This window comes from Stigmatopora argus, chromosome 2, assembly GCF_051989625.1.
Source record: "Stigmatopora argus isolate UIUO_Sarg chromosome 2, RoL_Sarg_1.0, whole genome shotgun sequence".
NCBI classification, from domain to species: Eukaryota; Metazoa; Chordata; class Actinopteri; order Syngnathiformes; family Syngnathidae; genus Stigmatopora; species Stigmatopora argus.
In genome coordinates, this window is record NC_135388.1 from 11,523,012 (window position 1) to 11,535,000 (window position 11,989).

Here is an 11,989-nt window from a genome sequence, read left to right on the forward strand (position 1 = left end):
TCAAGGGAAATGTCAAAACATTTTGATTTATTTTTATCATATATCATATTTCTTCCATTATATTGGGGCTTGATTCCAAATCATTTGAAATCAAGGTATATAAATGAACAATGTGGGGAAAACCTAACAAGAATGAAATGATATCACACGTTAGGTCTAGTAGTTTCAAAGGCCTGTTTTCATTCCCTTGAAGAAATCAGATTTGGTGAAGAGTTGAGTTTTTGAGTCTAGTTTTAAACTACTGAATTGAATGCACATTTCTACCACCAAAACGAAGCTGATTCCAAAGGAAAAGAGTGCAGAAAGAGAACGCCCTGCTTCCTACTCATTGTTTAAGAATACGGGGGTGAGGGTGGCAGCCATCGTCTTGTAAGTGGGGCAATAATACGGGATCAAGCTGTATCAGGATTCCCAAAATAGCAGTCGACATTAGCTAAACCCCTTCACTGTCAGCCCAGGTCACAGAGTATGTGTTATTATAGTTTAAGAGGGAATTTGATATTGAAAAGTTTGTATACACTCACTCTGTTTTAACTGGGAAAATTGGAAGGGATGGGTATCGCCGTCAATCGCAGTCAAAGAGTAAAACAGAGACAAACAACCATTCACACTCACACTCATACCTAGAATGCCCAATCAGCCTACCATGCATGTCTTTGGAATGTGGGAGGAAACTGGACTACCCAGAGAAAACCCACACAGGCCCAGGGAGAGAGAACATGCAAACTCCACACAGGTACACCGTTCTGGATTTGAACCCAGGACTCCCACTGTGAGGTCGACGCTAACCACTCATCTGCCGGGCCGCTCTGAATGAATCTTAATGTTTATATAAACATAAATTATTTATTTATTTACTTTTTTGTATGCCCATCGCAAAATCTGTGGGCAACATTAATTTACTGCAACGTCAAGTTTGAGGCCAGAATGCGATAGAAATATTTTAGAAAAGAACAGTAAAAGAAAGGGCTTGTTTACCAGTCCGAAATTGAGTGAATTGCGAAAGACTGAAGTTACTACGTGACATCAAGGAGGCAGGCTGATGACGTGTAAACCTTCCCCCATTGAAAAGCGACTAACCTTCCTCGTGACGCACACAGCCAGTCAGCAGTCTTTCTTCCCAGCAGCTGAGCACCACTACGACTAGGCCGCTTTTTATTTATTGGACAGCGGCGCTTTCTGCTGATAATTACGCCAATTCGTCGCACATTTACCGCATAAGTTGCCCACTTTTCTCAATATCTGTTGATCACAGAGCCGTTAAACTGACGTTCTTTTTGTAAAAGGTAAGCGCTTTCGGGATTTCACGACTTGCTTTCTACTGTTAGCTAATTGACCTAGTTTCGGGATTTCCGTGATTTTGATCGTCTTTGTCCTTTTCTGACGCCGATGGGATAAGGAAATTAAGAACATGGTTTTGAATCTTGAATAAATATGAGATGATTTTGGTTTAACGGCCCGTCGAGAAGATTTCCACCAGAATGTCGCTGTGTGCTAACATCCGGTTGCTTAACAAAGACTTGAGGAAAAAACTGCAGTTGGACTCCTTTTCTCGCGTTCCTTCATATTTATGTAAACAATTTATCCTAATAATATACTAGGAATATAGTCCAATCAACCATATCGTTAAATATCATCGAAGCAGTTCTTCCTCGCGGTTTTAAATTAATCGCCGAAACGTGGTGATGCTACAACGCATCCCCGGAATTAAAAATGACATCCTATAATGTAATTGGATTTATTCATACCAGTGAATATATATGATTGAATATCCACGAGTCCCTTCGACGTAGTACAAGACTCGTGACGAGTGGATGATTGATTGCCAATATGACTCATTAATCGCTGGTATCATAAGTCATTTTCCGCTTTAATGACGTAGATAACCTACGCATTTCGTATTTAGTTGTGATAATGGACGGAAAAGACGATGTTTTCAAGGAAAGTGCCTCGTGCCAGGTTAGCACCGCCTGTGTGTACAGTACAAAATTCTTCCCTACCGGCACGTGGAGCAGTCACGTGCTCGACTGTCCTTTTATGAAACTGGAATGCACATGTAGTTAAAGGAATCAATTTGAGTACTTTTCCATGTCTGGTGTAAAGTCCTTGTACTAATTCCTCCGTTTAATTTCACATTCGTGCAACTTTAGCGTACAAATACGCAGTTTTCAAGTAATAGTTTTGTCAAATAGTGTTCAGTTTTTTATGAAGTTGCCCTACGAGCAAATATAACAGTCAAAATTGACCAATGACGACAATGCCCATATCCATCCTAGTATGCAATATGGACACTTTTATATCCAGAGAATGACCTACATCTTCTAAATTATTGATAATGAAATGTATCCGGAGCTGATATTTGGTTACAAAAGTAATTCAACTCGGTTATTTGTTTTCGCTCAATGACTGTTCACTAGAAATTTTGCCATGGCGAATTTTGATTCTTGATGGTGATGGAATATTTTTTGGCACTTTCCTTGTTAACTCATTGGATTGACGATGCTTGGCGTCCTATCCATTTGAAGTGAGGATTGGTGAATGAACGTTCATCATTGTAAGCCTCCCAATGCAGATGGATTGGCCGTCTACTAGTGAAAAGCCCTTTAAATGAGTAGAACAAGTAGATAGTCGTTTTACTTAAGTTTTTGAGAACCACATGGTTGGACCTCATTAGTAGCACTGCAAGAGATAAAAAAAAACCTATTCAATATTTTTAAGGGGTCTCGATTTTTGAAAATTTCAGTATTGAGACAACAGTATCATGATTTATTTTCATATTCTATGTTTAAATAAATGATTAAAATGTGTCGCATTACAGGCACTTTGTAAATAATTCTAATACTACCATGATATCAAGGTAATATTTGCATTAAAAGAATGGGAATTGTATTTTACGATATGATTAGGACACAAAACTGTCTTATGGTCATATTTTTCTACAACCACAGTATTGTCACTTTATGCTTTATAGTAAAATTAAGTGGTGGGGCCATTTAAGATTAGACTCTCAGAGATAATCTGGTTAAATAGATGCATACCATGGAGTATACAAATAGTTGATTACTTTTCCTCGCCTTATCTATTTTGCTACTCGAAATGCCAATGATTTGCTGGCAAGAAGTCGATGCCTCTAAATTACTGTGAAATTTTACAGAGCCTCACATGCCCTAAAAACTCTATTTGCGTATTGGTACATAGCTGTTATGCTAGATATCAAAGCTATTTGATAGTCAAGAGGTATTCAATTATTAACTGGTTAAAATTTCTCTCAACTTTTTTTTAATAACTGTTATTCTTCTCCCCATGTAGGTTGCTTTTCCCTGATTCCATCCCAGAACATAATTCTTTTCCAAATATTTGTAGTCAAGCCGCCAAAGTGGAGAGTGTTGTTGCACCAGGGGTTCCTTCTCATTTCAGGTATTGATTATCTGGAGACCCGTCGCTTCCTACTAGCACTGGGAACTCTCCCAAAACATGACGCACGCAAACAGGAACTAGCATACGCATACACCCTTTCACGTTTCAACACGCTTTTTTTCTGCTTGCATCACAGAGTAGGGGGAGGAGGTGGGGGTGCACCTCAGCACTTTCCCAAGGCTGAAAGCAAAAGGTGATTTTTTTTTTTTATTTGAATTCTTAACGTACCATAAAAGCCAGTTGCATGTTATTCGTAGTTCGCCAAATCTCTGCTGGCCTGAAAAGTGGAGGGACAGATTTTACATTACATATTTTTCCCCCTCCAAATTTAGTACATTTTATAGGTGTTACACTTGCCTTACATACCATCCACTATTCTTCATTTGAACCATGTAAATACACAAAACAGGCTTTTGTGGTTACGTGTTGTTTTGTTTTAAGTGACCCAGGGTTATTTTTGTGGTAACACCAGCTTTGTTTGTCCATTACAGCGAGTTCCTGGGGAAACCCCCAGGTTCTGCGGCTCAGAGATGGACACCTTCTCGAAGCACTAGGCGAGAGGTCAGCTTCTCTGCTGATAGAGGGCAACACGATGCAATCTTCAGAAAAGTGAGAGGGTAGGTTTGGGCCAGCAATGCTGGACTAATGTGTCCGTTCCTCAAAAACCGTGTGATGCACTCAGTTTGGCTAATCTTAACGGTTTTTCTGTTAGCATACTTAATAAGCTGACACCTGAGAAGTTTGACAAACTGTGCCTGGAGCTCCTCAATGTGGGTGTGGATTCAAAGCTTGTCCTGAAAGGAATCATCCTGTTGGTAGGTGTGGTCTTAAAATTCCTGCTGCAAATTTGTGTAGGTCATTGAGGCGTTAATTAATTGTTTGCTCTTTTTTGCTTTTTAGATTGTTGACAAAGCCCTTGAAGAGCCCAAGTACAGTCAGTTATATGCTCAGCTATGTCTACGCTTGGCACAAGACGCGCCAAACTTTGAAGATCCTGCGACTGAAAATCCGACCACAAAAAAGCAGAACACAGTAAATGATTAGTTTGAGGAGAAGACATTCAATAGTCTTTTATTGGCCATTCCAAGATGTCAAGTTTTCTTTGGGTTTTCCTTCTCCCTTTCAGACCTTCCGAAGGCTTCTCATTTCCAAACTTCAAGATGAGTTTGAAAATCGTGCCCGAAATGTGGAAGGTGTGTAGCAAATATTTTACATTGTACGTTTTCACAATTTCATTTTTTTTTTTGGTCCTCAATATCCCATTTAACTTGTCATTCTTTTCCCTGGATAGTTTTTGACAAACATGATTGCCCTCTCACATCTGAGGAGGAGGAACAGCGCGCTATTGCCAAGATTAAAATGCTTGGCAACATCAAATTCATTGGAGAACTTGGGAAACTTCATCTTATCCACGAATCCATCCTCCATAAATGCATCAAAACAGTAGGTTATATTTTACCTGGACAAGAGTAACTTTGACTTATTTTCCCTAAAGATTTTTGGGCAAGGATTACAGTATGAATAATGTTTAATAAACTACCCCATTGTCTGCCAATAAACATCCAGTCCATTTTAATGGGGGAGGGGCAAATAGTGAAAAATAATTTTATGGTCACAAGTTTGATCTTGATCACAGACTCCTAAAATAAATCTCAAGTTGAGACACCGCAGTACAAGTAAAACAGATTATCAGTCCAAAACGGAAATGTTGTAATATCCATTTTTCCTTTGAAGCTTTTGGAAAAGAAGAAGAGGGTTCAACTTAAAGATATGGGAGAAGACCTGGAATGCCTCTGTCAGATAATGAAGACAGTGGGACCCAAGCTCGATCATGAAAAGGCTAGGGTATGTTTGCAGAAATCGTGGCTCCCCTCTAGCAGTCCTTCGGAATCCTCTAGGATTTGCTGACGACAGACTTTGTTTTCATTCCAGTCCCTGATGAATCAGTACTTTGACCGCATGCAGGCATTGACCAACAATAAGGAACTGCCTGCGAGGATTCGCTTCCTGCTACAGAACACAGTAGAGTTGCGGAAGAACAACTGGGTGCCTCGTAAAGCCTATTTTGACAACGGTCCGAAGACGATCAGTCAAGTTCGTCAGGATGCCGTAAAGGTTAATTACAAGTTTTAAGGCGCTTCTCGATTCCTCGCTCCTCACCCGTCAATCTGTCCTAATGTCAACCTAACGTGCTTTCCAGGACTTGGGTGTCTTCATTCCACCCCATTCTGATGTCTCCAGATCTGACTTTTTCATGGACAATGCTTTCATGGACCACTCTTTCCTGCACGGCAGGGTCAGATTTGACAAAGAAGGACTTGGGGGTCTGGCTGATATGTTTGGACAAATGCCTGGTATGACACAATGCAGTCTTTACCACTTGTGCTATTCCAATGCATTTTTCATTTTTTATTTATTCATTTATTTTTTTATATATTAAACTCTTAATTTGCCCAGGAATTGGTATTGGAACAGGTCCTGGAGTTATTCAAGACCACTACTCCCCTACTTTGGGCCGCCACCGCTCCAACCCAATCTTTAACGGCCATATTGGGATGAACAACAGTTCACATCAGTCCCAGTTTGACACAGGAAACAAACCATTTATCAAGCCAATGCAGGTGATTGGCCTAGAATAAATATTTATTTCATTCTGTGCGTTGTTTTAAGATCTCACCAATATTAACTCAAGTTGTCTCCTCAGGGTCAGAGTTCGCCTGTTTTCAGCCATAAACAAAATGGCTCTGTTCAAATGCAGTCTAAGGATATGGGCCCACGCTTCAGCAAAAAAGGGAAGCTCAATGTGGACGAGGTACTTTTCCTTTTCTTTACATGGTCAGAAATGTCACCAGTGCCTTGTACAGATTTAAGCAAAGAAATTTGATTTGCTTTTACTTTACTATGATGATGATGATACAAAGTTGGAGATAGTTATACTTTTTTTTTTTTTTCCTTCCCCACCACACCTTAGATTAGCCTGAGACCTGCACAGACTTTCATCTTAAACAAAAAAGTGCCAAAGCTGCAGCCACAGATGACGATGATGCCACCAAGTGCCCAAGGTTCCTCAATGGGACAGGTAATTCTTCACGCCGGCAAAGAACCGACTTTATATAGCGCAAATTAAATGTTTTGATTTTATTTTGTAGTCCCTGCAGCTCGGTCTTAAAACCAACCCGCCGCCAATTCAGGAAAAACCTGCTAAGTCCATCAAGAAGCTCCCGCCGACTAAGGAAGAGATGGATAAAATGACGGTAAAGTTCAGTTTAACATTTGCTTTCAGAACAAGTTGGGTAACACATTTGGCTTTTGTTTTTTTAGGAGACGCTTGTTGCTGACTACATGAACGGCAAGAATGTCATCGAGGCCGTGGCCGCTGTGAAGGAGATGAAGGCTCCTAAACACTTTTTAGCAGAGATGTTGAACAAAATCGTGGTGTCTTCGCTCAGTCGTTCAGATGACGACAAAGAACTTGCGAGCACCCTGATTCACGAGCTTTGCACGGAGGGTCTTGTCACAAGTGAGAACCTATTGCAGGTAAGTGCAAAGTTTGCAGCCTGAACTCTTGTTTGGTCACACCAAAGTAAAGGGACTATAAAAAAATGCCTTCACTCTCTGAATAGGCCATACTCGGTGTACTGGAGCAGTGTCCCAAAATCGAGGAAGAAGTCCCACTGGTCAAGTCGTACCTGGCTCAGTTTGCGGCTCGGGCCGCCGTGGCAGACTTGGTCAGCATGACGGATTTGGCCCACCAGCTGGAGAACGGTGCCCATTTCCCGCTTTTCTTGCTGTGTCTGCAACAAATGGCAAAGCTGAAGGATCGCGAGTGGCTCGCCGATCTCTTCCAGAAGAGCAAGGTCAACATGCAAAAGATGCTACCTGGTATGTCTGAAATCTGTTCAAGGTTGGCTTAATTACTACCCGCAGGTCAAAAATCGAAAGTATTTGTGCAGTCTTCTACATAACAACAAAGCAGCAATACTCGATCACGAAACGATCAATGGCCGTCGGTGAATGCCCCATAAAAATCATACCTGTCGGCATTTTCCGTACTCCAAATCTAACCCTCTGATATAACATTTTTGAATATGAATAGACTCAATTTATCTACTTCAGAGTTTTAGGGGAGTGACGGGTGTTTTTCTGTCTTCAGAAATGGATCAGAACAAGGACCGAATGCTGGAGATCCTAGAGGGTAAAGGGCTGAGCTTTCTATTTCCACTGATGAAGCTGGAGAAGGAGCTTCTGAAGCAGATCAAAGTGGATCCTTCTCCACAGTCAATCTACAAGTGGATTAAAGACAACATCTCTCCCAAGCTCCACACAGACAAAGGCTTTGTCAACATCCTCACCACCAGGTACGCCACCAGACCTTCCTTCACGCTACGTCAACCACCTGCCAGCACCTGCCCGACGTCATTCCCACCCCTTCGCTTTGCCCGCCAGTTTCTTGCAGTACATCGCCTACGAGATCAACCCAGACGACGACGAAGAGCAGCTGGCGTCGCCGAGCAAGGAGCAGCTGGATGAGGAGAAACAGCTGCTGCTCTCTTTCAAGCCAGTGATGCAAAAGTTCCTGCACGAACACATGGAGCTGCAAGTGGCCGCGCTCTACGCACTGCAGGTCCACTGTAACGCTAAACATTTTCCCAAAGGTGAGCGCGCACACACACACACGCACATACATTTAGTCGGCTCCACGCTGGCGCCCAGTTGTCAGAAAAGCTTTAAGTACGCACCCTCGTTGCCCAGGCATGCTGCTGCGGTTTTTTGCCTACTTTTACGACATGGAAATCATCGAAGAAGAAGCCTTCCTCACATGGAAAGAAGACGTCACCCAAGAGTATCCAGGAAAAGGAAAAGCGTTGTTTCACGTATGTTTTACCTCGCCTGGGGGAACGGAAGATTCAGAAGTAAACCTGTCTGATTAATCTGTTCTGATGCAGGTGAACCAGTGGCTCACCTGGCTGGAGACTGCCGAAGATGAGGAGTCAGAGGACGAAGATTACTAAATACCCCCTCCCCCCAGCCACATTGGAATTTGATTCCAATTTTAACTAGTTTCCTTCAGTCAGCAGCAACGCCACTGTTACTAATCGACTTTAACCAGCGTTAACACGTTATCGTTCGCTTTTTTTAAAGGTTTTTTTTTTTTTTTTCAAAGTATCCCACGAATCAATTTGCAACGAGTAATGGGAAGGGTTTGGCTGAACATGAAATGCAACCGCACACAGTTTTAATAATCGGGTCGCAGTCATCAAGCGCTGCTGTTTACAAGTGACAACATGTATTGTAAAGAGACTCGTTTTTCTGTTTAGATGCACTTTGCTGCACATCATGAGTCGTTGCAATAGTATCATACACTTAATTTTGATATAAAGAACAATCCTAAATTGCAGATTTTTGTTTTCTTTGTCATTATTGTACTTTGACTGCTGTCTGGGTGTTTCAGTTGTTTTGCTTTCTAGTGTTGCATTTGACACCAGGTGGCGGCCATTTTAATGTGTGGGATGTTTGTGGCATGCAAACAACACGAGCAATTCATGACGGGAGCACCTGATGGTTGCCATGTATGTATTTTTTTTTCTCTAAGTGATGAATTTGTTTTGCTTCTAGGGGATGTTTATCTATATTTGATGCTTGTGAAATGACTTTTTTTTTTAACTAAATCAAGCATTTGGAGCGTGGACGTTATGTGCTGTAAAATAAATCGGTGTTGCCTTTTTTTTTTTATTTATCACTTTTTATGAATATACCTCTGTATCTGACTATACTTGAAAGTGTTTTATCATATCAAGACAGCCAAAGCTTAGTTTGCCATATCATTGGGGTTTTTAAGTGGTCTTTTTAATCTTTCTGCATGTGCCCACCTGCGCTTTCTTTCAGGTGTCACTGTAACGTAAGCAACGGTTTGAGTGGACATCTGTGATATTAACCTTGAATAAAGTACATTTCATGTCACATTCTTGTTATCATTGATTACTCCAATTTAAATTGACTCACATAGTTATGGTAAATTTTTAGATTGAAGTAATTTATTTGTTCACTTTTGAAACTTCTGTTTAACTCTAAGTGGCATCAACATAAAATTAAAAATAACACCTCCTGTATGTTACCATCCCAAAGATGCTGTTTGGATCAATTTGACTCGGTAGGAAAACTGCAAGTAAAAGAATAACATCTTGGCGAAATTAGTGGGGTTTTACAGCACCAATCAAATGGATATGCACTAACGGTTGACCGTCTTTTATATATAACTTGATCAATATATCAGCCGTCATTGAATTGGTCATTATTCCACATGGAGATCTTTCCTGACTGGAATGTAAATAATGTACGGCAGGGGTCACCAACTCTGGTCCTCGAAGGCTAACTACTGTCCATGTCTCCATCCTCAAGCACACCTGAATCAAATAGATAATTAGGCTCATTACCAGGCTTCTAGACAGCTTGCTGATGAGGTAATCATTTCATGCAGGTGTTTCAGAGGAGGACAACATGGAAAATAGTGGATTAGGTGCCCTCAAGCCTTGGAGCTGCTGACCCCTGATGTATACAGGATGTGTATTTTATGGAAGAACAGAAAAACCTACATGTGGTACCACACTTCCAAAATAAGCAGCACTTGCCTAACAGCCCAGCCGCTGCAAGAGAGGATGGCACACCAGTGCGTGAGGTAAGCAAGTATGGGGAGAGGGAGTTGTGGGTGTCATGGGATTGACAAAGAACATCCAGAGGTTATCCTGGCCCGCTTGTTTTTATCGTCATATATTGTTAGTAGAGTATGTATATGCGTCGTGTATGACTATCATATTGTGTCGTATACTGCATGTTTTGTTGCATATGTCATATTATTGTTGGGTGTATAGTACCGTAAAGTGTATTTCACAACGTCTAGGATTTTGTGTTGTATCGTGTGTGTGTGTGTGTGTGTGTGTGTGTGTGTGTGTGTGTGTGTGTGTGTGTGTGTGTGTGTGTGTGTGTGTGTGTGTGTGTGTGTGTGTGTGTGTGTGTGTGTGTGTGTGTGTGTGTGTGTGTGTGTGTGTGTGTGTGTGTGTGTGTGTGTGTGTGTGTGTGTGTGTGTGTGTGTGTGTGTGTGTGTGTGTGTGTGTGTGTGTGTGTGTGTGTGTGTGTGTGTGTGTGTGTGTGTGTGTGTGTGTGTGTGTGTGTGTGTGTGTGTGTGTGTGTGTGTGTGTGTGTGTGTGTGTGTGTGTGTGTGTGTGTGTGTGTGTGTGTGTGTGTGTGTGTGTGTGTGTGTGTGTGTGTGTGTGTGTGTGTGTGTGTGTGTGTGTGTGTGTGTGTGTGTGTGTGTGTGTGTGTGTGTGTGTGTGTGTGTGTGTGTGTGTGTGTGTGTGTGTGTGTGTGTGTGTGTGTGTGTGTGTGTGTGTGTGTGTGTGTGTGTGTGTGTGTGTGTGTGTGTGTGTGTGTGTGTGTGTGTGTGTGTGTGTGTGTGTGTGTGTGTGTGTGTGTGTGTGTGTGTGTGTGTGTGTGTGTGTGTGTGTGTGTGTGTGTGTGTGTGTGTGTGTGTGTGTGTGTGTGTGTGTGTGTGTGTGTGTGTGTGTGTGTGTGTGTGTGTGTGTGTGTGTGTGTGTGTGTGTGTGTGTGTGTGTGTGTGTGTGTGTGTGTGTGTGTGTGTGTGTGTGTGTGTGTGTGTGTGTGTGTGTGTGTGTGTGTGTGTGTGTGTGTGTGTGTGTGTGTGTGTGTGTGTGTGTGTGTGTGTGTGTGTGTGTGTGTGTGTGTGTGTGTGTGTGTGTGTGTGTGTGTGTGTGTGTGTGTGTGTGTGTGTGTGTGTGTGTGTGTGTGTGTGTGTGTGTGTGTGTGTGTGTGTGTGTGTGTGTGTGTGTGTGTGTGTGTGTGTGTGTGTGTGTGTGTGTGTGTGTGTGTGTGTGTGTGTGTGTGTGTGTGTGTGTGTGTGTGTGTGTGTGTGTGTGTGTGTGTGTGTGTGTGTGTGTGTGTGTGTGTGTGTGTGTGTGTGTGTGTGTGTGTGTGTGTGTGTGTGTGTGTGTGTGTGTGTGTGTGTGTGTGTGTGTGTGTGTGTGTGTGTGTGTGTGTGTGTGTGTGTGTGTGTGTGTGTGTGTGTGTGTGTGTGTGTGTGTGTGTGTGTGTGTGTGTGTGTGTGTGTGTGTGTGTGTGTGTGTGTGTGTGTGTGTGTGTGTGTGTGTGTGTGTGTGTGTGTGTGTGTGTGTGTGTGTGTGTGTGTGTGTGTGTGTGTGTGTGTGTGTGTGTGTGTGTGTGTGTGTGTGTGTGTGTGTGTGTGTGTGTGTGTGTGTGTGTGTGTGTGTGTGTGTGTGTGTGTGTGTGTGTGTGTGTGTGTGTGTGTGTGTGTGTGTGTGTGTGTGTGTGTGTGTGTGTGTGTGTGTGTGTGTGTGTGTGTGTGTGTGTGTGTGTGTGTGTGTGTGTGTGTGTGTGTGTGTGTGTGTGTGTGTGTGTGTGTGTGTGTGTGTGTGTGTGTGTGTGTGTGTGTGTGTGTGTGTGTGTGTGTGTGTGTGTGTGTGTGTGTGTGTGTGTGTGTGTGTGTGTGTGTGTGTGTGTGTGTGTGTGTGTGTGTGTGTGTGTGTGTGTGTGTGTGTGT

At 42.4% G+C, this 11,989-nt stretch overlaps 1 protein-coding gene across 2 annotated transcripts; it reads left to right on the forward strand.

Moving 5' to 3' along the window:
* Nucleotides 1-3,311: 3,311 nt before the first annotated feature.
* On the forward strand, nt 3,312-9,378 carry eif4g2a (eukaryotic translation initiation factor 4, gamma 2a). 2 transcript variants are annotated; one of them, XM_077623558.1, is made up of 20 exons: nt 3,312-3,417; nt 3,554-3,610; nt 3,909-4,034; nt 4,130-4,232; nt 4,318-4,449; nt 4,544-4,610; nt 4,709-4,860; nt 5,152-5,262; nt 5,350-5,532; nt 5,618-5,771; nt 5,875-6,038; nt 6,122-6,229; nt 6,389-6,496; nt 6,567-6,671; nt 6,739-6,954; nt 7,041-7,299; nt 7,571-7,775; nt 7,864-8,072; nt 8,170-8,291; nt 8,364-9,378. In XM_077623558.1, exons 7-20 carry the CDS (start codon nt 4,777-4,779, stop codon nt 8,427-8,429), a joined length of 2,094 nt encoding a protein of 697 aa, XP_077479684.1. In that variant the 5' UTR covers nt 3,312-3,417; nt 3,554-3,610; nt 3,909-4,034; nt 4,130-4,232; nt 4,318-4,449; nt 4,544-4,610; nt 4,709-4,776; the 3' UTR covers nt 8,430-9,378. The 2 variants fall into 2 exon arrangements, with proteins under 2 accessions (XP_077479684.1, XP_077479692.1); XM_077623566.1 differs by lacking the exon at nt 3,554-3,610 and having other exon boundaries at nt 3,335-3,417.
* The last annotated feature ends 2,611 nt before the right edge of the window (nt 9,379-11,989 follow it).